At 36.8% G+C, this 23,906-nt stretch overlaps 2 protein-coding genes across 2 annotated transcripts in view; one reads left to right on the top strand and one right to left on the bottom strand.

Annotated features, from left to right (window-relative positions):
- The window catches only part of LOC121314849 (endoplasmic reticulum metallopeptidase 1-like), a 31,163-nt gene extending 15,391 nt beyond the window's left edge, over nucleotides 1-15,772 (bottom strand). The window contains exons 1-4 of the mRNA XM_041248567.1: nucleotides 15,389-15,772; nucleotides 6,745-7,046; nucleotides 4,811-4,938; nucleotides 927-1,032 (exon numbers count right to left, since the gene is read on the bottom strand). Coding sequence (XP_041104501.1) covers nucleotides 927-1,032; nucleotides 4,811-4,938; nucleotides 6,745-7,046; nucleotides 15,389-15,681 — 829 coding nt within the window. The 5' untranslated portion in view covers nucleotides 15,682-15,772. The remainder of the gene's footprint in view (nucleotides 1-926; nucleotides 1,033-4,810; nucleotides 4,939-6,744; nucleotides 7,047-15,388) is intronic.
- A 3,088-nt stretch (nucleotides 15,773-18,860) lies between these two features.
- LOC121331241 (melanoma antigen recognized by T-cells 1-like) lies at nucleotides 18,861-23,124 on the top strand. The gene is made up of 5 exons (XM_041278542.1): nucleotides 18,861-18,965; nucleotides 19,657-19,755; nucleotides 21,152-21,248; nucleotides 21,780-21,899; nucleotides 22,743-23,124. The coding sequence occupies exons 2-5, from the start codon at nucleotides 19,682-19,684 to the stop codon at nucleotides 22,809-22,811; spliced, it is 360 nt and encodes a 119-aa protein (XP_041134476.1). The 5' UTR covers nucleotides 18,861-18,965; nucleotides 19,657-19,681; the 3' UTR covers nucleotides 22,812-23,124.
- The last annotated feature ends 782 nt before the right edge of the window (nucleotides 23,125-23,906 follow it).

Genomic DNA, 23,906 nt, shown 5'->3' with positions numbered 1-23,906 from the left:
TGACAAACAATTTTGAAATTACACCCACCCTCGTGATATCGCCCCTTGCTATACTGCGGATTCGGATATATCACGGTCCTGGAGTTGGCTCCCCACTTTTACAGCCTAACTGCGCATGCCTTAGCTGCACAATACATGGACAATTTCACTTAGAATTACTGTTCGTTTTATTTCGTACTGCACATCATAAACTAAAATGTACAAAACAAATAAAAACAAAGCATTAATATCACTTATCATATACGCACGCATTGCACAATAAAACAAAGCTAATTAAATGTCTGCTTGCTGAAGAGGTTTTTATTTTAGCCAACCATGTGTTCACGTGTGGCAGCAATGCAGTAGCGTCAGCTCCCTACCAACAAGCCTCCTACGTTTGGAATGGGATTCTTTCAATGCAGTGGGTTTGTGCTTTTGAGAAAGGAGAGGAAGACTCATGAAATTAATTGGAGACTTAAGTTGATGAGAAGCAATTACCATTCGCAGTACGAATTAAAATGGTGTGCTGCTTTTTGTACAAAACATGAGAAAAAGCTGGTTGCGTAGAGGATTTATACTGGACACTGACGCTCCCGATAAAAAACGAGGGAGTGGTTGTACGCTTTGTTAGCCTATTTGATTTTCTATGGGTCTCTTGCTATATTGCGGCCCTCGATATATAGTGGATTTTTAATGGACGCCGACACCCGCAATATTTTGAGTGGATGGTGTATTTGTGATTTATGTTGTTGATAATTTTAAATAATTTCACTGAATGCACAATGAGGGGTAGCAACAAGTGGCATTAGTCCATGTATTTAATGTATATTAGCTTTTTTACACAATAAGAATAATCAATTCTGGTAATACTACTCAACAGCTGATACTTCCCCTTGTTCACAGCATAAACAGCCCCCTTATCCCCCTGATATTAACTCCTTGGGCACCTGTTTGGAAAACAATCTCCTTCCCTCCCACTCCAGCGGCTTCCAGGTTGATGAACGCACGAACTAGCTTTGCCCAGGGGTGCTGTGTGATAAAACCGTGACTCGCCTGCAAACACACAAAAAAAAGATTCCAATCTGTTCATTATTCTACCTGAATGCCCTTTACACTAAAACAAGAACACAGAAACATTTGTAACACACAAGTACGTATATGTATGTAGTTGCAGGATCGTTCACTATATCCCCATCTAGTTATTTTTATTATTGTATGTAAATAGTAAACAAATACAATTCTTAAATGGCACAGTATTTATTTATTTTTTTTTGTAATTAAATTTGTATTGAAAAATATTATACAAAACAAACAGAACGAACGAACACTGGTCAGAAGACCCCCTCCGCTTCCCTCTCTCCCCCCTTACAGGGGTTGTCAAGAAATAAGAGCTATATGTAGAGGTCAAGACAATAGTAAGTTCTTAATTATAGTTGCAGAGTCCCTCCACATCTGTATGGTAGCAGCCTTAGCTTTGTTGACTCTGGCTGAAGACAATGCCTGAAAAATAATGTCTAAAAACACTGGTAGCCAGTGTCGCATGAAAAGCTGAGGAGGAGGGAGCCAACACTGAACAATAATTTCCTTTGCAGCAGTCGTGCCAGCCAACCACAGTCTACTTTCCTTCTCAGAGAGAGGAAATTTAGAGATCTCACCCAGAAGGAGGAGGGCAGGGTCCTGTGGGAAGCACCTCCTGATAATAGCAGAAATAAGAACATAAGAAAGTTAACAAACGAGAGGAGGCCATTCGGCACATCTTGCTCGTTTGGTTGTTAGTAGCTTATTGATCCCAGAATCTCATCAAGGAGCTTCTTGAAGGATCCTAGGGTGTCGGCTACCTGTCCCCAAAACTGCACATCTGGACAGTCCCACAGTATATGCATTAAAGTACCTGGTACCCCTAGGTTGCACAAAGTACAACAGGGAGGAGGAAGGAGCTAGACCCATATAATGCCTTTTGCAAGGGGTCATATCAGTTCTTATATAATTTATTTTAAAGTGAATAAATTGGTGGTTTTGATTTTTAGATGCACCAAAACTATTCTCCCACACTACTTCCCAATCAACAGACCCTCCCCACTTTGCCTAATCCTTCTCCCATAACTTTAAAAACATGAGAGGAGCAGGGAATGTTCAGTGAGACGTCCCAATCCACCACCGAGTGAGAGATTAAGTTGAGACCCCAGGTAACCCCATATGTTTTTAAAAGCAGATCTCAGTCTAAAATAAAAAAACAAAGAAGTATTAGGGATACTATAGCGAGAAATTAGGTCCTGGAAATCTAAGATAGACTCATGACCTGCTACATCATTTAACACGTGTATGCCCCTCCTGGCCAACGAGTCAAAGGAAAAGGGTCTACCTCCAGTTCAGATGTTCGCATCATTCCAAATGGGTGAATGCCTGTGTCACTTAGTTTTGATACCCAAGAATCTTTCCACTACAATAAAAGTTTGCAAAGTACACCCACCCCTCGTTATATCGCCCCTCGTTATACAGCAGATTCGGATATATCGCAGTCATGGAGTTGGCTCCCAATTTTCTGTTGAAGTAGTTTTTTTAAAAGTCAAGAGTAGTTGTTGCTTGATGAAATAAATGCATAGTCCTTTTCTTCAGATATAAGTTTGGTTTACTCAATATATACAGGTTTAATTCTGGAAACAAAATGAATGCTGAAAGCAAAAAAAAATAAATAAATATGCAAACTGCACGGTACAAAACTTAAGTTCAAAACAAAACATAACAGAACAAAATAATACAATGCAATGCTGTAGGTTTGATCCTCCAGGACTTTCTTGATCGACAAGTCTCCAATACTAGTCTTCATGAAAGAGAGAAGTGAGCCGAGCTGTTTGCACCTCGATTAAGTAGCCACTGACCTCAGCACCACCCTCCTTTCTTCTATTTGTGGGTTCAATCACCCGGGGCAACCCCCTGTGGAGAGTTTCATGTGCGTGTCATAAAGAAAACTGGTTCTGGCTCACACTGCCTAAGATGTTGTTATATTGGTCTGGCCCTTTGTTCCTTTATGCTTAACCTATGTTATCTCTTGAGCACATCGGTTTCTCCAGCAATGTGCGACTGTGTTTATTCCAGCAGTCAGACTGTCGTCTTCAGTGCAATGAAATGCAATCTTGTAATCTCGCATTTACCAGTTACTATACCTCCTCTGATAATCTCCTTTTAAAACTAACATAGTGTACAAACCTGCAAACATGTGTATCTTACATTGCGTTCAAACGTCTTTCCATGTTATCCAACATATGCCACTTTTAGAAATAAAGATGAGGGGGTCCTAAAGCGACAGGGTCGCCCACGAGGTACCCCTAGCTGCTGCTGTCTTCTTCACTGGGTATAAACTCCATACACGCCCAAGTCTAAACTATCATGCTATGGTCATTACAATATGTGTTAGTATTTACTATACCTCCTCTGATAATCTCATTTTAAAACTAACAGTGTTTGCAGGTTTGTACACACATGTATCTTATATTGCATTCAAACTTCTTTTCATGTTATTAAACAACTGTCTAACTGTGCATGCCTTAGCTGCAATATACATAGGCGCTTAGAATTACTGTTTGTTTTATTTTGTACTGCACATCACCAACAACAATATACAAAACAATTAAAAACAAAGCATTACTATCGTACTGTTATTATATACACACATATTGCACAATAACACAAAGCAAATTAAATATCTACCTGCTGAAGCGGTTTATATTTTAGCCAACAAGGTGTTCACGTGTGGCAGCAATGCACTAGCAAAAGCCACAAGGCAGTGATGTCAGCTCCCTAGCAACAAGCCTCCTATGTTGTTGGGAATGGATTATTTCAATGCAGCGGGTTTGTGCATTTGAGAAAGGAGTGGAAGATGAAATTAATTGGAAACTGAAGTTGATGAGAAGCAATTACCCTCCGCTGTACAAATTAAAATGGTGTGCTGCTTTTTTACGAAAAATTAGAAAAAGCAGTTGGCGTAGAGGATTTATACTGGACCCTGACGCACCGATAAAACAACGGAGTGGTTGTACAGTATTTATTTGCTAGCCTATTTGTTTTTCTATGGGTCTCTCGCTATACCACAGATTTATATTGGACCCGACACCCGCGATATATCAAGTGGGTGGTGTATATGCGATTATGGGGCCATAGCTCAAGGAGCACTTTTTATATGTAACACCAGAGAACAGTAATTGGGCAAGCCCAACCGCCTTGTGCTTTGTGTTGTAATAGACCACTTCATTCGAGGGCGTATACCATTCCAGACAAACTTTCTTAACAAGGAATCGAGTTCTGACCAATAGTTCACTGGTGGAGGCAATGGTAGCATTGAACTCATAAAATGAATACGTGGAAGAATACTCATTTTAATCGAGGCAATACGGGCAGGAACTGATGCTGATAATAACATCCATCTGTTCAAATCACCCGCCATCTTTTTTAAAACATGTGTGTAATTTACTTAAAATAATATTAGTTAGTCCAAGATTAGTGATACTCAGGATCTTTGAAACCAGCCATTAGTCTATTATTGGCAAATTTGTTACCCCTATTATTTAGGATAGATTTAGGGTATATCATGGGAGACAGATAATTATTGCTGGATTATTGTGTTATATGCCAAAATAATTCAGCTCAGCTTTGTTAAATCATGAGTTGACAGTTAGTTAGTCTAGTAATTCCCTAAACAATCTCTTTGTTGTATAATTCTTTGCAGTCAAGAAATAGCACAGCTAATTTGAGCCAGTGCTTGAACCCACATCTCTGTCAATGTTATAACTAGTAAAAGAGGACAGCTTTCAAGTGTTGCCTGTAAAGCTCTCACCTGCAAGACATTCTCTTCTGCTCCATTAAAAAGGAAAATAATAGCATGCCGTAGTGGAGTTGATAAATTGGACATCGAATGAAGTGCTTCCAGCAAGACAGAGCAGCTGACAGCATCATCACTGGCACCTATACAGAACATCAGCGAAATTAAAACAAATTTATTTATCACACATTCATCTAACATCAATCCCAAGCTCTACACTAAAAAGATTTCTATAAAAAAAAAAAAAAAACAACAAAAAAAACACAACATTTCAAATATCCACAAACTAGAGACTTGAGCCTGATTTAGACATGTACAGGTTACAGGTTGTTTGGCTAGGTAAAGGTTGTACGCAACCATGGAAACTCACTTTCACATGAGTCAATACCCTGAAATAACACTGTGTAACAAATTTTTTTTTTTTTTGGTTCCTGGGTAGTAAGTGTTATTTCCTAATTGCTTATGCCTCAGAAGTATAGAAAAAGGCTATTATTCCAAACAAACTTTGCTTTTGTGACCAGGACAGTGATATTTTGAAATTTACCTATTTTCCAGAACATTCCAGATAGATTTAGTGCTGAGTAAACTTGGAGTAACTTCTAGAACTTTCTAGAACTTTCCAGTAATATAAATAGTAGTATAAATACAGGGGCCTTAAGCCCACCAGTTCAGTTTAGTTCCAGCTGCCTAAGTGGATACATATCTGCATTTTTCTGAGATGGCATCAAGAGGCTGCAATGGTGGCATTCCTGATGGGTCTCCAAGGCGGTTTTACCAAGTTTCCATGCTATCTTTGCCTTTGGGACAGCAAGGACACCAAGGCGCACTACCACAGGCGGGACTGGCCACAGCGGACCGAGTTCTCTGTGGGGAGGAACAACGTCAAGTGGGAGCCACTGGTGGACCCCCGGAAGGTGCTGATGCCACCACTGCACATCAAATTGGGCCTTATGAAACAATTTGTCAGAGCTCTAGATAAGGAGTCGGCAGCCTTCAAGTACCTTCAAGACTTCTTCCCTAAGCTGTCTGAGGCAAAGGTCAAAGCCGGTGTCTTCGTCGGACCACAGATAAAGAAGATCCTGGAGTGCAATGAATTCCCCAAGAAACTCACTAGTAAGGAGAAAGCGGCTTGGAACAGCTTTGTCGCAGTGGTTCGGGGCTTCCTGGGCAATCACAAGGCCGAAAACTATGTGGAGCTGGTTGAGACTCTGGTGAAGAACTACGGCACAATGGGCTGTAGGATGTCCCTCAAAGTCCATATCCTTGATGCTCATCTTGATAAATTCAAGGAGAACATGGGCACGTACTCGGAGGAGCAAGGCGAGCGCTTCCACCAGGATATACTGGACTTTGAACGCCGCTACCAAGGACAGTATAACGAGAACATGATGGGAGACTACATTTGAGGGCTGATTCGTGAAAGTGATTTACAGTATAATCGTAAATCACGAAAAACTACTCACTTCTAAATCTTTTGTAGTCATTTTTGTATTACTTTAGTATAAATACATGTTAATTTGGATTCATATGTTGTTTTTTTCTGACTTTATGTGAACGAAAAGGCACAAATTCGCCCATTCTCTCATTGGAAATAGGTAAATTTCAAAATATCACTGTCCTGGTCACAAAAGCAAAGTTTGTGGGGAATAACAGCCATTTTCTATACTTTTGAGGCATAAGCAATTAGGAAATAACACTTACTACTCAGGAACAAAAATTGTGTTACATAGTGTAATAAGATTAAGAACTTGCATATAACAATTACTGTTAATTACATTCTTTAGGCTCCGAGATAATGTTGTCTATGGCCATATAAAGTCCAAATGAGACTGAATGCAGAGACTTCAAGTTACAGCTTTTTCACAGGTGATTTAACACAGCATTCAATTGTCTGTCGTTATTCAAAAAGCACTGAATAATATTATTCAAAGCTGAACAATTAGACCTACCTGGGCTGTTTGCCACAGAGTCAAAGTGACAGTTGGCAAGCATCGCGTGTTTGGCCCCTCTCTTTGGCTCCAGCTTGACAACCACATTGGAGACTCTATCATAGTAACTGGTGAAACCCCCTAGAAAGTCAATGGTAAAAGATCCTGTAGGTTTTTGGACATCTACTGAAATGGTGTGAGCTTTGTTGCTTCCTGCTTTAATTTTCTCAATTTCCTCCAGAAGGTAGTTAACAGTCAAAATTTCATTTTCTGGACTTCCCACAGGTCTGGGACCAAATGCTGTGATGTGTTCAAGATGCTTCCTGAGAAAACCAACAGAAAAACATGTGAAAGATAAAGTGAAGAACTGTACGATCCAATATCAATATTAAAAGTGAAAAACGGTATGATCCTATATCAACATTAAAAGTGTTTTGTTACTGTTGCAAAATGTATCTGTAGCAAGAACTACTACTACGACTACTACAACGACTACTAAAGCCATACATTGATTTAGAATTGACAGGATTGGAATGAAAAGTAAATGTTGCTCAGCAATAAAGGCAATTTTTAAAAAAAAAAAAAAAAAGTGTTATTTACATACTATAGCAGATAATGTTGAACTTTTGTATTGGAAGGTTGGATGGAGTGGGAAGTATCCTTCATTAATCAGTCAGTCACTGATTAGGTCAAACTTAAAGTTTAAATATACTGATGATTGAAATAAATAAATGCCGCCAGCATTAACAGATCTAGCTTGAAGAAAATAATAACATAGGTTCGACATTTTCATAGTCACATGCAGGTAAGGTTCTCTTGTGTGAGGTAACCATAAATCTATGAGAGGTGAAAGTAACAAAAAGCAAATACAATGCAAACACGTCTATTAACAAAAAACAGCATACCTTAAATTTAAATTCAATTTACTCAAGGACAAAAAACAGCTTCCCTTGAATTGAAATTCAATTTATGCTAGGGTGCGCAAGATCTTTGAGTTGTGTACTTTTGCTCCACAGTTTATTTTACAATATATATACAATTTATTTGAACTGTACAAGCACAAAGTGTCAATCTTTCCCCTCTGCCGACACATTCAGCCAATCACAGCTAACTTTAATTGGAACCCAAAGCTGACACTCAACAGACGAGTTCTGGGTGGGGGCTCCGAGCTTTACAGAAGGAATGGGCTGACGTTAGTTACTTATTCCCGATTCGAGGGCTGAAGTTAGTTACTTATTCGCAGTTACCTACTGAATATTAGCTCACATGCTAATGGGGAAATCACATAGATAGTCTGGATGTGCCACCTCGAGTAGGGTATCATTTTAAAACTTAAGCATTTCACTTCAACATAAAGTAAATTGCAGAGTGGCACAAGTAGGCATTCACAGGCTATGCCGTGAAATATGTATACGTACCCTTCTTTTCCCGCGTATTAGCGCACATTGTGAGGGCTTTGCCACCTCAAGCTGGGTGTCATGTTGAAGGCTAAGCAATTGTCTTGTGAATAGAGTATGGTGCGTAGGGGCATGTACAGTACTATTAAGTAATACTTAGTAGAAAATTAGAGCATTTATTATGAATTGTTTTGCTCAAATCAAACAGGCAAAGAACAAAACAGTAAAGAAGAGACAGCACAGACAGGGACAAATGTACAATAGCAGATTGAACAGCATCTTCAAAATCTGTTCAGGAATTGCATTTGCTCAAGCACATTTTGCAATTTGATTACATCGCTTTACTCAAAGACTGAAGAAGCGGTCTCTCTTCTGTTTCTTTCTTTGCTTGTTTGATATTTTCAGTTTCACCAAAATAATTCTCAAAGACCGAAATAACCTTTCAGTTCCCTCTTGATAATTTGTAAATGCTCAAGTCGCAAAATGGTTTTTGTCGGCGATTGACCGACTCTGAGTGTAACACACACATACACACATGCATACATACAGGGTTAGCAACTTACAGTATTGTGCTACTAGTAGTACCCTTTGAAACTTGCTAGTCCTTATGTGAAGTGCCTAAGTTGAAATCAACAACAGTAGTTGGGGTCTCTAAAATAGGCTTAGATTTTATTTTGCTAAAAAATAGTTGTTGTTTTTTTTAACAAAGCACCTTACTGAGCGATTACTGTACTGTGCGCTGAGAAACTGACACTGACAGCACCAGATGGGATGAGAGGAAAAAATTCTCAGCTGTGTTATCTTGTTGACCACGAAGCTCCGTCTGAAACTGACACCGATGACACAAACAAAATGTTTATTTTATTGTACATTAGAGGTGTTAAATACTGGCTGGGTATGAATTACTATCTACACTTCACTAAAGTCCCAATTTAAATACAGTAAGTTTCACTGAAGCCCTCGGGATGAAATTGTTAGCTAGGTGGCTTTTTTTTAAATTTAGCAGTGGGAGAAAACCGCTTTAGCAAATACAGTAGAATCTGCCAGAATTGACGGATGCTGTATCTACTAGGTTTACATACTGACAATACAAAAGAAAAATTAGGGAAATGCAGATCTTTTCAAGAAAGCTGGGACTTTGTATAAATGGATTTTATATTTTTAAACTCTACAATAACAGTTCTGCTTGTGAAACATCCATACTATAATTTGACAGAACAGTTGATTTATTTGCACTGTGCAGAACCTTATTTACCCATTGGTGCTTGTTCCCCAGAGCACTCAAGGAATCAAGTGCACCTATCATCAGAGATTAAAGCCTGGCTTTCAAATGAACTGATTATAGATCACCAGTACTGTATTAGTATAAGAATAGTGTGTTTTGAAAAAAAGTAATTTCAGCTTCCAATCAATTAAAATATGCTGATGATAATGTAAACAACACCAAGCTCCAGACAAGGAGTCCCAAGCTTTAAACGTGTTACTGTTTATAGATAAGAACTCAACTTTATATTATTATATTTTAAGCAACATACTTCGATAATGTTCCATATGGAAATTGTTTATTAGTTTTAAAATGTTTAGTAAAACGTGACCTAATTTTTGACCTTGTTAGTACAACCGGCCCCCTTTGTTAATGACATCTTCAGTCAGGGTCGTAACCCAGGATAAATCTCCACATTTTTGTAAAATTACTTTACACTTACTTTATAAGATGCAACGCATTTCAGTAAATTCAAACGATAAGTTTTGCATCCCGCACAGAGGGAGAATACAAATGTAAAACGTCATTAAGTGGGGTTAGCAGTGCAGGGGAGATAAAGGGAGGTTTCTGTTTTCTAACCATTATTTGTGAATGCTTATTCACCAGTGCTACACCCTGTTAGAAAACTGACTTCCCTGAATGTTTTTTTAACGCAAGACTACACGAGAATGAGCACATTTGGTTTTAAGTACTCGCCCACAGGACTTCTAAGACACAGACATGAACTACTCCTCATCAGATTTAATTCGCCTCGGGCGAACATGAGTTTCTAACCCTGTGTCTGTGTGTGTGTGTGTGTGTGTGTAATATATATATATATATATATATATATATATATATATATATATACACACACACACACACACACACACACACTCACTCACTCAGTCACTATGTAATCCAGTCACATATGATTACTATGAAAATGGACTTTTACTCATATCATAGGTTGTTTGGGCAGTAAATATTTAACAAATACAAAAATAATAATATTGGAATCTCACTGCATCATACTATAAAAGGACTTTTGACTTACGTGTTTATGTTATTTTATTTATGTATTTTTGTTCTGTGCTAGGATCAATAACAGTAATACTTTTAAACTAAAGAAACATTTCTCAATTATGATTTTGGTGCTCCCCCCCCACTAGTTTTCTTTTAAATTTTTGTACAAATGTTTGTTTCATTTCTTCTACTCTCCATTAATGTGGATTAAAGTCTACAACAAAATATATATTTTAATGTACTTCACACAAACAATGCATTTTATTTTAGGTATACACTTTTTGAAGCAACAGTGGAAACCACTATCTCTAGAATATGAAGAAAGAGTAATTGGTTTTTATATAATAGCCTTAAGGAAGATAAAAAAATATATATATTATATATCACAAAACAAAAGCAGCAATGTGTAATGTAATTTACATACAGGTGTGGATACTTAGCTAAACTTTATAGTAACATTAGATAAATTTAATTTAGTTTATTATAAATTAGTATATTTCACATACTGTATTTGTTGCTCAGTTCAAAATAACATTTTTATTAAATATATGCTATCAAACAAGGCCTTTCTTACAATTCATAATAAACGCTCTAATTTTCACACAAAATAGCACTTAATAGTACTATACATGCCACTATGCACCATACTCTATTCACAAGACAATTGAGCTTAACCTTCAACATCACACCCAGCTTGGGGTGGCAAAGCCCTCACAATGAGCACTAATATGCAGGAAAAGAAGGGTGTGTGTATACTTCATGACATAACCTGTGAATGCCTATTTGTGCCACTATGCAATCTACTTTATGTTGAAGAGAAATGCTTAAAGCTTTAAAATGACTATGTGATTTCCCCATTAGAATGTAACTGTGAGAATAAGTAACTAACTTCAGCTTCAAATTGGGAACAAGTAACTAGAAGTTTGACACAGGCCCGGTTTTTGGGATGGAAACTCATTGTGCTTTGATTAATCCTCGTCTGTCATAGGAATAGGACGTCAACATGACTAGGGAAAGCTTGGAGTCGTTCATAGAGGTTCCACGCGGATCAATTTACATGTGAAATGGTAAATCAGGTCTGTGGTCAAAAATACGGCCGAAGGGAGGGATAGGGTAAATCTCATTTACTCATGAAAATGACGGAACACGTGGGAAATCCACGCCTATTTTCGCATGGAGTCCCACATTTCACTTGTAAATGTTAATGAGCATGTTTATTCTTAACTATAAATATTGCAAGGGAGCAGGTCATTTGTTACTGTGTATTCCAAGACAATAGAAAGTAGTAGCTGATGGGTGATTTTATGGTTTACAGTGGTGTAGTTCAGCTTAATAATGCGGGCGGCTTTCTTTTATTATTGTGTTTTGCTGTGTCTGGACTGTTGTGTTGTCTTGTGGGTTTACAGTTCTGTATAACACCAACTTACCCTGAACTGCATTATGCCTGTGTTCTAGTATTAATGCAGCTGTTTGAGAATACCCTTGCTGCTTAAATGTCTAACAATTAATTCCTGTCCTTTTTGATCCCAGCTATGTCCAAAGAAAACACTTGTCTGTCCAAGTCCACTTATAATAAGCAGAATTGGGCTTGTTTTTGAGAGTCGCTGGTTGGAACATGCATAAACAACTATACTGTAACATGGGTTCACTTGTTTTGAAAACTTGTGTCGCTTTTTTTTTTTTTTTTTCTCATGAGACTTGTCAACACTGGTAACCTTCCCCGTCTGTCTCACAGCAGGCAGTGGCAATTTTGGGAACAAACTAATGCTGCACTTCAGTCCATTTCATCAGTATCCACCACCTCACTTTCAAGTGCCCACTAACCGTATTTGCCAAAGCGTGGTGTTGAATGCTTCCTCAGCAGCCTGGACAGGTAGGGCTTCTAAGCCAGGGTAGCATATGCAGCATCACCTGATCCCCTATCTGCCTGACAGACATTTTCAGCCATGGTGATCTGCAATACCTGTTGGTCAGTTTCATTTTATACCTCTGAGTTTATTTTTAACTAATGAGTTGTAAGATACATTAGTTGAAACAGTATTCACTACTAATGACATTTGAAAAACAATTTGGGCAAGAGCAGTAAAACACATTATTAACCAACCAGGCACAAGGTATTTTGCTTTATTACAGCAGCTTAGATTCACTCATGTACCAGTTCTCTGCACACAGAAACCACATTTTCAAAAAAGTAATCTTCAAAAACAGCACTTTACGCATCGCTAATTTACATATCAACTCCCACAAGTGTTTCCTCTTAGCTTTTTAGATACTAAGGGTAAATTATCAGCGAGAACCCTTCGGCCACACATTAACCCTTTTAATACATATTTGTTACATTATACAATTCTGAAACAATATTCCAACACAAGTATCTCAACAACTTTACAATTTACTAAATTTAAACAAGACATTTATTGTGGCTCTGCCTCTGATTTGGAATCATCCTCTGATCCTATGCAGCCCTGTCGGTTGTTATTCTAGATACAGACTGCCTGCTTAACTGATGGCCTGCATAAACTTGCTTTATACCACTCTGGCATAAAACACTGGCATCTGCACTGCCTTCAATTGTAACCATCTTTAGGGCTACTAATTGTTCCATTCTTCGGAATACCAAATTCTGTTTTTCAAAAATTCCATTTGTTCCCACTTTTTATCAGCGTAATAACTAAATATGGCATTTGAACATAAATATAATGTTGGTAGTTAAAATAAGTAAATTTAATGAACATTATCACATTTTTTTATTTAATTTTTTCCCCAATCAGACTCTTGTTGCTGTAATAGTAAGTAAAGCTCCTGAAGACACTTGAAATCTGTCAGAATGTCCACAGACATCACTTGACTCATTGCTGGCACTAAAATAAGCAGGAAAACTTAAGAACTATATTACAACAGTTCAGAAAATCAAATGTCCAGCACAGTTGTGAGAATCATATTTACAGTCTTCCACTAACACAGTAGTTCAGTCTACAAATAAAGGTGTTTTGAAAAAACCTGTTAGCTTATTGGTGGCATTTACAAAATATGAAACGGTTTAGTAACAGCCCAGCAGTCCAGTAAAAAAATATATTAACTTTGATTCCTGTACTAAGGGTTACTCAAATGAATTCACGATCCAGTTCTCGTATTTTTTTTTTTTTATTTATGGTAAACTGAGCATGCATGACTTAGAAACCTGGCTGTCAGCTGAGCAGAATGTCCCAAAATCTGAGCCGAATTCAGAAAATCAAGCGGTCCAGAATTTGGGGCATTATCTATACACTAAAATCAGCTTAGAATTTAGAAAATAAGAACATAAGAAAGTTTACAAATGAGGAGGCCATTCGGCCCACCTTGCTCGTTTGGTTGTTAGTAGCTTATTGATCCCAGAATCTCATCAAGTAGCTTCTTGAATGATCCCAGGGTGTCAGCTTCAACAACATTACTGGGGAGTTGGTTCTGGACCCTCACAATTCTGTGTAAAAATGTTGCCTCCTATTTACTGTTCTGAATGCCCCTTTGTCTAATCCCCATTTGTGACCCCTGGTACTTGTTTCTTTTTTTAGGTCGAAAAGGTCCCTTTGGTCGACATTGTCAATACCTATTAAAATTTTGAATGCTTGAATCAGGTCACCGCATAGTCCTCTTTGTTCAAGACTGAATAGATTCAGTTCTTTTAGCCTGTCTGCATATGACATGTCTTTTAAACCTGGAATAATTCTGGTCGCTCTTCTTTGCACTCTTTCTAGAGCAGCAATATCCTTTTTGTAGTGCAGTGACTAGAACTGAACACAATAGTCAATTGGAGTTCTTACTAATGCATTGTACAGTTGTAACATTACTTCCCTTGATTTATAATCAAATCTTTTCATGATATATCGGAGCACCTTGTTGGCCTTTTTTATAGCTTCCCCACATTGTCTAGATGAAGACATTTCTGAGTCAACTTAAACTCCTAGGTCTTTTTCATAGATTCCTTCTTCAATTTCAGTATCTCCCATATGATATTTATAATGCACATTTTTTATTGCCTGCATGCATGCAGTACCTTACACTTTTCTCTTTAGGGCGTTATCTGAAAACCAGAGCTGCCCAATCTTACATTCGTGCATAACATGACAATTTATATAAAGTAAGTCACCCACAGTTTGTTACATTAGTACAGCAAAATACCCTATTTTAATTGAAATGTTCTGGAAAGCATATCTATCTCTCTCCGATCACAATGCCACGCTTTCCCCAGTCGCGTTGACGTCACATTCCTGTGACTCATAAGGACCAATCAAAACGCGAGACTTATGCAGAACTCGTCTGCTGAATGTCAGTTTTGTGTTTCAACTAAAGCTAGCTGTGATTGACTGACTGAACGTGTCTGCAGACAGCAAGAGCAAGCCCCGCTTTCCTCGATGGAAGTGGGCGAGACTGAAGAAAACGATTGACAGTTCCTGCTTACACAGTTCAAATAAAACGTATTTAAATAAACTGTGGAGCAGAAATATACAGCTCAGATCTTGCACACCCTAGCTAAATTGAATTTCAAGTTAAAGGAAGCTATTTGTACACAGCTCAAATACAGAACTTCCGCACCTAGGGTAAAATGAATTTCAATTTAAGGGAAGCTGTTTTGTTGTTAATAGATGAGTTTGCATTGTATTATTTACTTTTTGTTACTTCCACCTTTCATATAAATCTCACTTTCTTAATTCTAGGTCGTTCCTGTTGAGTTGTTCATTTTTACTTTCAGTCCATGACTTATGGTCTGACCAAGTTTAGTAGCACGGACAGTTATTTAGACACAAAACTTACTGACAAAATCAAAAATATTATTGTTTTTTTTCTTTTAGGCATGCAATACGAATAAGTTTGATTCATTTCAAGGAATATAGTTTTCCTTAACAATGATTTAATACACCGGTCAGAACGTGACTGTTTACATCAATTTTAAATATATACTGTAATGTAACGGTAAATACTCAAAACCAGAATGATGCAAGAAAAAGTGCCCTCCCCTTACCTAGCCCTGACTGCGTTAAATTCGCCGGTAGATGCTCCGACGACCAGCTGCCGCAGTGATAAATGGACTAGTCCCCATAATGCAAGCAGGAAGAAAACAAGCAAGACAACCCCATTGCTCTCCTCCAGCAAACACAGACCAAAAACGGGTTTCTTTTTTGTATCATCTGAGCCACTGCTGGCGGTCTTTTGGTCAGCACCCGCGCTCTTGAACCCGCTGTCCTCGTCCCGGTCCGAAGGGTTATTCGCAGCCCTATACCCTCTGTTTCTCCTGACCGCTGTGTCGCTCTCCATTTTTACAGCTGGCAAAGACCTTCTGGATACAAGATACACAAAATGGTCAACCGCTGATTTAACATCAGAACTTCCGTCCGTCCGTGCCTAAGCAGTGCATCATGGGAATCCAAAGAGTTCCGGTAGCGACTTTTCTCCTATGTACCTAACGTAAAATCCGGCTCATTTCCTATGCCAAGCCGCCTCTTTTTAAAACGATTGCATTTTTAAACACGATTCACCCCCCTTAACACACACGCGTTATTATTTCTACGATCGATGTTTTCACATGGCCTGGCGATAGCGCTCAGAAATTGCCACTGTCATACATATTCATGAGCAGGCATGACTGGGGCGTGGCTTGTTTTTATTATTATTATTAATATTATTATTATTATTACTAATACATTGGAGATGTATTATGTAGACAATCAAAAAAAAGCATCTCCCTTTTCAATTTTCAGCGGGATGATCTTTTGTAAATTTCGCAGCTCCTGAATTCAGCTTTGTATTTATATACAGTAAATACTGCTGGTAACCATTAAAAGTTGTCTTCTGAAAGTTGTTATCAAGCGAAAAACCATAGCATAATAGGATATATAATAATTAATATGTGTCATCAGACTGCCGTTTGCGCTCTTATTTCCTATGTATGTTGAATATTTCTTTTTAGACTTGGTAGTTTTAACATGTAACTAAGCTTCTGCAAATGGCCAATTGCATATTAATTAAATACTTATTTTTAACCATCGTTGTTTTAAACTACTCTTTTTAAAATAGCATGATACCAATGTATAAATATTATGTTAAATATATCTTTACAAAGTTGCAATTGTGTAACAATTTACACAAGTTTAAATTAGATTAATATATTAATACATTTTAAAAAAAAACTTAAATGTATTATTTATATATAAATAATCACATCTACTTTTTTCAGCAGTAAATGCACTTAGCCAATCATGTTCTTTACAAATATTGATTTAATTAATATTTACAAGTATTTGAAGTCCCTGGAATTTGTTCAGACTGACTGTTTTTCGACTCATTGGTCATTGAGTAAATTAATCTCAGATTTTCAAAACTCAAAACTCAACAACATTCCACATACTGGTTTGAGAGCGGAAAACACACAAAGTCTTTACTTATTCAGTTATTTTAGGTACATTCCAGACCTCAAGTTTAAAGAGCAAGTAGCGGGGTTCCAATAAAAATTTTATTTGTTATACATCCCCACGTGTTGCTTCAACGTTTAAATAACGTACCTGTCATTTTTCTTTTCATCGTTAACATCCTGACAACTTTTTACAATTACAACTTTAAACAGTTTCAAAGCTTTTTTCAAAATGTCCGCTCCACCGCATTGATAGTGTAAGGATTTATTGCCCACACTGTCAAACAGGTAACACAGCAATAACGATCCATGATGTGGTACGGAACAGAAAAGCCAGAGCACTTGTTCTGTTTTTAATTTATTATTATTTTTTTTTAATCGCTCTTCCTGCAGTAATTTAGAAGACAGATCTCAAACCCCAGTGCACTGGAGCGGACATTTTGAAAAGAGCTTTGAAACAGTTTAAAGTTATAAGTGTGAAAAGTTGTCAGGATGTTAACAATGAAGTTAAAAATTACAAGTATGTTATTTAAACAGTTGTAGCAACACGCGGGGATGTATAACGCTATATTTTTTCCAAACCCGCTACTTACTCTTTAAGTATCTGACATTGGCTTAGATCAGTGGTGTCTACGTCCGTTCCGGGTTTAACAGATAAGATAACAAACTACTTCAGGGTCTGGATTAAGGTTTAACCGGTTCAATTGAACAATTTACAAAAAGGTTTGAACAAAGACCAGGAGCGGAAGGTATTTTAAATTCTCAAAGATATTTACCCCAGATCATTAGAGCAGTTAAAAAGAAAAAAAAAAAAAAACATAATTTGCTATTCTAAAATTAATAAAAAACAAAATAAAACGGCTTACTTTCTAAGCTACTAAATTAAAAGTCCAAGATTTATTTCTGTTTTTTCTGGTTTCAGATGCATTTTTCCTTTATGAAAAATACCGATAGTGCAGTTTCTTTTAAGGCTAGTTATTTGTTGTATTCCTGACTTAATATTCACATTCACTACTCACTCCAGTGAAGTCTAGTTGTCCTGACCCACCCGACGTTACCCTAAGGTTTATGTAAATTCAGGTGTGATACAAAAATTTTTTCTAAATGATGTTATTATCCCTTACCAGAGAGCCGTTATACATCACCAGGTTCACTAGGCATAGTAATTGTAATCTAGTGCTTAAACACGCAAGAGCTAAAAGGTCCTGGTACCGATTTATGCAATTCTTAAAATTGTGTCAATCCCTGGTCCTCCTGTGACACAAGACCTCAGTCCTCAGTTTCTTTCACAACGCACAAATCAGCAGTAATTTACAGACAAGAATGTTGTTGCCACTCACTCATTTTAAAACTCGAACTTATAATACAGATGTACTGTATCTGTAAACAATATCCATTCACATTGCAAAAAACGTCAAGCTAAGTTGTTAGAATTTTAATTCCAGAGCTATACCATTAGCTGTACATTAATTCACAAGACTTGTCTACCCATTCCAGGGTTTGAGAAATATTTTTTTTCAAATTCCTTTTTTTTTTTTTAAATTGGGAATTATTTTTAAAATAGAATTGGATTTTCTTTTTCTTAAAAAAAAAAAAAAAAAAAAAAAAAAAAAAAAAAAAAAAAAAAAAGGAATTGACCCCAACCCTGTGTAAACCGCTTCTTAGTCGACTTGCACCATGTTTGTCTCCTACAGACTGAAACTGCTATTTTTTTTTACTTAAACAATAAAGAGGCAATAAATAAATATATAAATTAATACATTCAAAGATGATTGCTAAGCTTACATAACTTTTAATGTAATTGGTCAGCCCAAGATGTGTCTCATTTTAGACCTCTTTACTGTAAAAAAAATAAACTGCAATTTCTTTTGAGAAGTTTTTTTTTTTTTTTTTTAAATCATCACCTGTGTCTGGTTTGTATCCTCCCCACCCCACATGCTTTTGGGGTTTGATAACATGACTGAGGCAGTCAGGAGACCGGCTTAGGAATCTGGTTGGAAAGGAGCTGCGGGTGCTGATGTTTTCACGGTAATTAGACCGAATCAGTAGTTACTAAGTCAGAGATACAAACCCGTGACAGTCATGAGAAATTTCTTTCTTCAGATAAAATGTTCAGTGAATGAAAGGGAACGAACAAACTGTAAGGGATTGATGTTGTTTCCAGTCACCGCTGACGCACATATATTCTTGGGTGAGTTTCTTTTTAAATAAATTATGTTTTCGTTAACAGTGAATTTATATTTACCATAGTCCTAATTGCACAAAGTTAGTTATTTGTATACTAAATAGAGGGCATTGAAAACGATAATTGGTTAATTGTGTTGATTTTAATGTAGTTCGACACTGTTGCGGAAAATTATGTGCTCTTAATTACATTTTGTAAGAACAGGTTCCTTTATTTTCGATTTTCACACCAGTTGGTTTTATGAAGTTATTTCCTACATCCTTACGACTACGACTACTACTACTACTACTAATAATACTAATAATAATAATAATAATAATGTTTTTGTCAATATGCTTTTATTGGTCAATTGAATTACTAAGAGTTAACACACAACGTATAAAGTCGTTCTCAATTAACAACACGTTTAAAGTTGTTCACCTGATTTTGCGTCTGCAAAAAGGAAAGAAAACATGTAAGTAATGTACAATTTTACAAAATTAAAGCTGTGCCTTACTGTGATGTCTCATGTGCACAAACTTTTGTATCATTCGTTTCCAAACTGAGTTTTAATTACAGTCTGGATGATTGAACATGGCTACAAACCTTATTGGGACAACCTGTTGCGCGCCACAGTAAACAATAACACGAAATCTTAAGATTTACAGTTACGGTTATAACTTGCTATGCAGAAGTTAAGTGCATATTGTTTTACAAGGTGTGACCATTTTCATCGACACGACATGCCCAGAGGTGACTTCACCGTGAATTGGTCGAGTAGAGGGAGCGGAGGTGCATTCCACATCCCAGCTGAAGAGTCAGTATCTTAAACAAACTTTTCCCCATTTCATTGTAGATCCTTTAAAATAAATAACCTAATCAGAATTCAGTACAGTATTCTATTTATTGGTTATGGAAGTCTTATACATGTTTCTGAAACCTATAATAGGGATAGACCTTACTTGGATGTGATTAATTTTATTATTTACAACCATTTTGAATTAAAATGTTTTGAATGTTTGAGTATTATAAATCAAATTTTGTTTTGACATGTAGTCTACTGCTAATTTAATGAGATGGTAGATATGTTGTACACATTATGTGTAAAACATAGTGGAGACCCGGGACAGTTGTAACACCTTTTAATTTCTCCAATCAGAAGCAAGATAGAGTGCCATCACTCACTCAACACATGCCCAGTTTGGGTCTGTGTTTGCCTGTAAAAGAGGAGCTGTCTGTGCCAAAGCCCTGAGATTTTATCTCCAAAAAATCCAATTTGGACCTAGAGGGTCAAATTTTTCCCCAATTTTCTTTTTGTGATAAATACTTGTTATCCAGTTTATAGATCCAGGCTTTTATCATTTTCATCCCTGATACTTATAACTGACACAATCGATTGCTCTTAGTTTTGTTGTTTCTTGCTGGAACATGAGGTTTCTTAATGGTGCCCTGGGTTGGGGCCACTTGTACCACCTGTTACAATTGACCCCATACACATTAGCTGAACTATATTTGGGCATGTGAATCTTGCACCGAAGGAAACAAAATGTTTATTTCACAATTGTGACTCGGCATGACATTATTGCTTGATAAGGCTTATTTTAGGGATGTTAAGTTTTAAAAGTAGGACAACAAAAAAAAAAAAGCCTTATGTGAATTTTTATTTTTCAATAAAGATATTCAGTTTTTGAGTTAAGTAAAAACAAACATATTTGAAAATGTGAAAATTGATCTTATTTAATAAAACATTCAATTCTTGAGTGAAGTGAAATGTGTTGTTGTTTGTTTAATTAACATTCACAGAATGTTACATCTGACCCCACCCCTGTTGCAACCAACACTGGCCATGGGGTCAATTGTAACATCGGACACCTTACATTTCAAGCCCTCTTGCCATATGTATATCAGTTCTTAAAACAAATAACTATGAGGATTGGTAAAGGACAGATGGAAGTTGTTTGTATCAAAGTCTGGTCAAACTAGCTCGAATCATCTGTGCTTAATGGAGAAAAGGGTAAAAATTGTTACAACTGTCCTCGGTCTCCCATACCCCATGTTGGCTTATTATATAACATTACACATCAAAAAAAAAAAAATTGTCCCTTTGTAATTTTATATGTATGTAGACCTTTTTAAATTATTTTTTTTTTTTTTAAACTTAACATTTTAAGTTTGCACTGAAGTTAAGATGGAAATTTGCATTTGTCTTTTAGGGCTGCAGGCATTGCCCTTCTTGTTATCATTCTCATGATTCTGCTGATCATTGGGTGCTGGTACTACAAAAGAAGGAGTGGATACACAATGATTTGGGTAATAATTCAGTCCTCTAATGTATTCTAGAAGTCTGCAGAAGGTTTAGGAAGGCTGATCACTTCAGTTATGAAATAATGCTCCATCTCCATACTGCTAGGTAATCCTCATCAGCGAAGTAAGGTAACGACAGGTAACACAAGTCAGATATTGCCTGGTACAATAGACTGCGCATCAGCAATCAAACTAAATCTCAATTTGATTTGACCTCTGTTTGTTACACAATTAGTTCAACACAATGACTACATTATCTGGTGGTTTAACAGTTCTTTTTGATTTTCACATATTGAAAGTTTGTAGCTAAAAAAGAAATAGTTTTTGTTCGATATTTGCAATCGAAATGGTGGCACTGGTGAATTGACATGTGCATACAGGGGTCACTAGCTGGGATGCTTAGTGTACATGTCCAGTATTAGACAGTTTACATCACCTGCAGTTCTGTTTTATTCTTCCCCCAGGGCTAACTGTAGTTGCAGATGTCCTTACATTTTGACTGAGCTACTAAATGTAATTTTTCCTTTTTTAAAACAGAGCCGAGGTACAGCCAGCAGCATTCGAAGAGCCTTGATGAGATCTGGAGACTACAGTGAAGAAGGAGCCACTCCAGAAAACAAATTCCCCTTGAATGAGTACAGCAATCTGAACACAGTGGTAAGAAGTTATGGCACAATACTACTGTCTTCACACTGGCATTACAGAGGTGTGCACTGGCGCTCGCAAGCTGTTTTGTTCACACTTCATGCATCTTTGATTGTGACTACTGGAATAACTAACCCAGCTCTTGGGGTAGTTTCAAGTCCACGTTACTACCAGAGTAATTTTACCCTGCATTTGTGTGTGTGTAGACAAACTAAACCACATTAAAAAATAACACTATGCTTTTATTTTTGATTGAGTATGTGTCATGCACTTACAAGGAACTACATTCAAGCTTTAGCGTGTCTATGCTGAAGAAAAGCTAAGATGTGTGAAATTGGGTTTGTTTCAGTTTTATACTCCCTCAAAGTTAAGATCAATTATTGCATCATCGCTATCTGGCTTTTAATTTTATATTTGACAATTTAAGTCAATAATTAGAGTGTATATATAAACTTTGGACTATAATGAATACATATATTAATTTGTAGCAAAGTGCCTTATTGAGATTCAAACGCTTGGTCATTTTATCTAATGATTCTTTAATTTTGTCTGTTTTGCACTTTCATTAGCAGGTCTCAAATGTGCAGTTTTGAAAGATACAGCAAACATGTGTCTTCTGGGTGCAAACATGTTACTGACTGAACTGTATCTGAAAGCATGGCTTCCAAACACATTTATGTAACCAAAGTTTAAATCACTTTTTTGTTTTGTTTACCATTGTTTTTTTTTTTTTATTTAAGCTAGACATTTGAGACCTATATAGCAAACAGAAGTACACAAGTACAACTTTTATGGAATTTTGTTTTGTTAGCTACAATCTACTTAACCTCTTCTATTCGTCATGTTTTTTTTTAGGTTCCCGATGCCCCTCCAGTTTATGAGAAGATATCTGCAGGATCTTTACCACCTCCGTATTCTCCCTGAAGTGTCCAGTGGTGTCTGCCCATAGTACAGAACCTGAAGGTGTAAATGTGGTCTCTGTGGTGGTTTGTGTTCATTTACATGTTCAAGTGAAAATACTGTATGTTTAAACTGTCCTTGTTTCCTTTCATCATAATCAGTGTTTTTCTCTATTAAATCATACATCCGGAACATGATGAGCAACCCTTTTGTTATTCATAGAAAAAGTAAGTTCCTGGTCCAGATACAGTATGATGGCACTGATTGTGTGTGTGTATATCAACCAACATCATTTATCTATATCTATCATCTTTCATAGTAGACCACCATCACAAAACACTTTTGCAGAGGTAAGCTGTGAACTGTACATTATATGCAGAGTCACTTACAGTGGGACACTGATTTAACATCTCATCTGCAGGATGGAGCACAAGGAAGTTAAGCGACTTGCTTAGGGTCACACAGTGAGTCAGTCAGTGGCAGGATTTGAACCGATGACCACCTGGTTACAAGCCCTGATGTCATTTCCAGTCAAAATGAGAAATTTAAGCATACTTCTAGATTTCGTCTAGACCTGTGGGGTTTTTTTGTTTTGTTTTTCTTTCTCATAGGCTGGTAAAAGGTTGCTCGAGATTATATATTATCCAGTTAACTTAATTGCTGTCTTTGTGCAATATATGATCAAAGTGAGTAAAAGAATGGTGTATAACCAGACTGTAATATTGACATTTTCTAAAACTTTACATGCAACAACAAGCAAACGTGACAAACAAAAATACACAATCCCCCAAAACAAAGGTAACATTTTAAAAGGCAATGACAAACTCATAAAGCACTAAACAAAAAGCTGAAAGGTTTTACAGTAGTCTTACTTTGAAAGCAGAAAAGACATAATGGAAGGTATAGGTTATGCCGTATTTATGCTTGAAGCGAACAGCTGGGATATATTAATGGAAACTGGGTGGTAACTATATGGTAAGATAATAATTTAACAAGGGCCAAAAATAAAATGGATGAACTTGTAAAATGTTACAAGTACAATTTTACAACTGTTGTACCAACTGAAATTCAAATTAGGATATATTCACCTACCCACAATTTAACTTTTTCACCATCTGA

The sequence above is a fragment of the Polyodon spathula genome, chromosome 1 (assembly GCF_017654505.1).
Source record: "Polyodon spathula isolate WHYD16114869_AA chromosome 1, ASM1765450v1, whole genome shotgun sequence".
Classification (NCBI taxonomy): domain Eukaryota; kingdom Metazoa; phylum Chordata; class Actinopteri; order Acipenseriformes; family Polyodontidae; genus Polyodon; species Polyodon spathula.
Note: the sequence above shows the minus strand (reverse complement) of the source record. Positions and strands in the feature narration are given on the sequence as shown.